Source organism: Piliocolobus tephrosceles, chromosome 1 (assembly GCF_002776525.5).
Source record: "Piliocolobus tephrosceles isolate RC106 chromosome 1, ASM277652v3, whole genome shotgun sequence".
In the NCBI taxonomy this organism is placed as follows: domain Eukaryota; kingdom Metazoa; phylum Chordata; class Mammalia; order Primates; family Cercopithecidae; genus Piliocolobus; species Piliocolobus tephrosceles.
In genome coordinates this window covers 167,574,220-167,576,493 of record NC_045434.1, presented here as the reverse complement: position 1 = coordinate 167,576,493, position 2,274 = coordinate 167,574,220, and the positions used below count along the sequence as shown (strand labels likewise).

At 53.6% G+C, this 2,274-nt stretch overlaps 1 protein-coding gene across 1 annotated transcript in view; it reads right to left on the bottom strand.

The window, feature by feature from the left end:
* The window catches only part of FAM151A (family with sequence similarity 151 member A), a 14,638-nt gene extending 13,775 nt beyond the window's left edge, over positions 1-863 (bottom strand). Inside the window, exon 1 of the mRNA XM_023187857.2 lies at positions 746-863. Coding sequence (XP_023043625.1) covers positions 746-863 — 118 coding nt within the window. The remainder of the gene's footprint in view (positions 1-745) is intronic.
* Between the last annotated feature and the right edge of the window lie 1,411 nt (positions 864-2,274).

The following is a 2,274-nucleotide window of genomic DNA, read 5'->3' as shown; positions in this document are numbered from 1 at the left end:
CATATGGTTGCACATGCCTATGATCCCAGCTACTTGCAGTGCTGAGGCAGGAGAATCGCTTGGATCCAGGAGGCGAAGGTTGCAGTGAGTTGAGATTGCACCATTGCACTCCAGCCTGGGGGACAAGAGTGAAAACTCCGTCTCAAAAAAAAAAAAAAAAAAAAAGGGTTAACAGGACTTTCTGCTGGGGATGAAGTCAACGGGACTTTCTGCTGGGGATGAAGCCAACAGGACTTTCTGCTGGGGATGAAGTCATATAGGGTTGGGGGATGGAAGAGAGAAAAAACTGCCGATGGGGAATGAGGCTTGGTAGGGATGAGGGCTCAAGAAGAGCTGGTCAGCCTGGCGTGATGGTTCACACCTGTAATCCCAGCACTTTGAGAGGCTGAGGTGGGTGGATCACCTGAGGTCAGGAGTTCACGACCAGCCTGGCCAACATGGTGAAACCCCATCTCTACTAAAAATACAAAAAATTAGCTGGACGTGGTGGCGGGTGCCTGTAATCCCAGCTACTTGGGAGGCTGAGGCAGGAGAATCGCTTGAACCCAGGAGGCGGAGGTTGCAATGAGCCGAGAATCGTGCCACTGCACTCCAACCTGGGGCAACAAGAGCGAAACTCCATCTCAAAAAAAAAAAAAAAACAAAACAAAAAAGGGAAAGCTGTTCAGAGCTGTAAGTCAGAAGTGGGGATAAGGAGCGAGCGATGCAGGAAGCCACTTAGGATGGCATGAGGGGAGGCACCTACCTGGCCGCCGCAGGGTGATGGCAAGGACTATCGTGGCAATGACCACCACAGACACACAGGTAATGACAGCAAACACCCACTTGACCTGATTCTTTGATAACTGCTCCCTGCAGGCCATGGCGATGCTCTCTGGGGAATGCCCCCAACTCTGCACGGCCCAGAGTCCCCGAGGCTCCCTGCAGCTGGGATGCTGTGGAAGGCAGGAGCTCCCAGCAGCACCTAATTCTCCACCAGCTCTGGTCCACTCTGCAGCCCTGTAATATCTCTGACTGGAGATAACCCCTGAAGCCCCTCCTCCCTCCCCACCCCACTCCTCTTTCCCACACCCTCCCAGGATCTTAACAGGCTAACTAGAAAGTCTACCATCCCTAAAATGACCTTTGAGCACAGTAAGAGGCAGCAGAGAATGCTGAACCAAGCCCCAACCCCTGGCTGTCTGCCCCTGCTTGGGAATCAGGAGACCAATCCCAGCCCCTCTGGTCTGGAGTCCTTGCTTTTCTGGAGTCCTGGAGCAAGTGTCTGCCCCTCTCTGGGCCTCATTTCCTTCTGTGTAAAAGGAGACACTAGACTGGGTGATCTCGAACATTCTGTTCTTTCCCTTTCTAACTCCAGGCTTTCTGCCCTGCCCTCAGGGAATCCTGCATTATCAGGCAAGGGTGGTGACAAAAACAGATTAGATCTGCATAAGGGGCAAAATCTTCCTTTCGTCTGATATTGTGGCTAATAGATTACCTACCTGGGATATAAATTGATAGTCCTGGCATGCTGGCATGGGTTACTGCAGGCCGGTTCTGGGGCAACGAGTCCATGGGGAAGGGACTGAGTCACCACTTCATGCAGAGGCAGTTCTGGGGGCCCTTGTATGGGAAGTGAGTTAGAGGCTGTCCCTATTCTGAGGACCCCAGAATTTAGATGAGTCCAAGAATCACCTGTAACGTGCACAGAGACTTCAGCGTCTACATGCTGGGGCTCACGGAGAGATCCGGACTGTGAGGCTGTGATAGGCCACCCGAGGCAGAGCAGGGCACTTGGTGGCTGTGATTGTGTGTGTGAAAGGGTGTCTAGAATCATGCCCAGGTGGGCAGATGTCAGGGACTGAGGGTGGAGGGCAGGGCGGGAGAGATTTTGGTCATGGGGCTTGTCGTGGATCATTCCTGAGTCAATTTTCCTGCCTCAGCCTCCCCAAGGAGGGAACTGGATATAGAGGCTGTGGGCTCAGGACTGAGATCAGGGCCAAAGACAAGGGCATGAGCATCATTTTGTGGCCAAAGCAAAGAGAGAAAGGGATGGAGGCTGACTTCTGGGGACCACTGACAGGAGGACAGGTGGAGGAAGAGGCATCAGTAGAGGAGAGCGGACAGCAGAGGGCGGTGGGGGGTGCCAATGGGAAGGTCAAGAAGAAAGGAGTGGTTAGCCAGGCCAGGAAATGGAGCCCAATAAGGACAGCAAGGCCCCTGATGCTGGCCAGGACCGTTTCCCTGGATCAGTAGGGAGGGCACAGGTCAGAGCAGAGCCTGTTTAGAGGGACC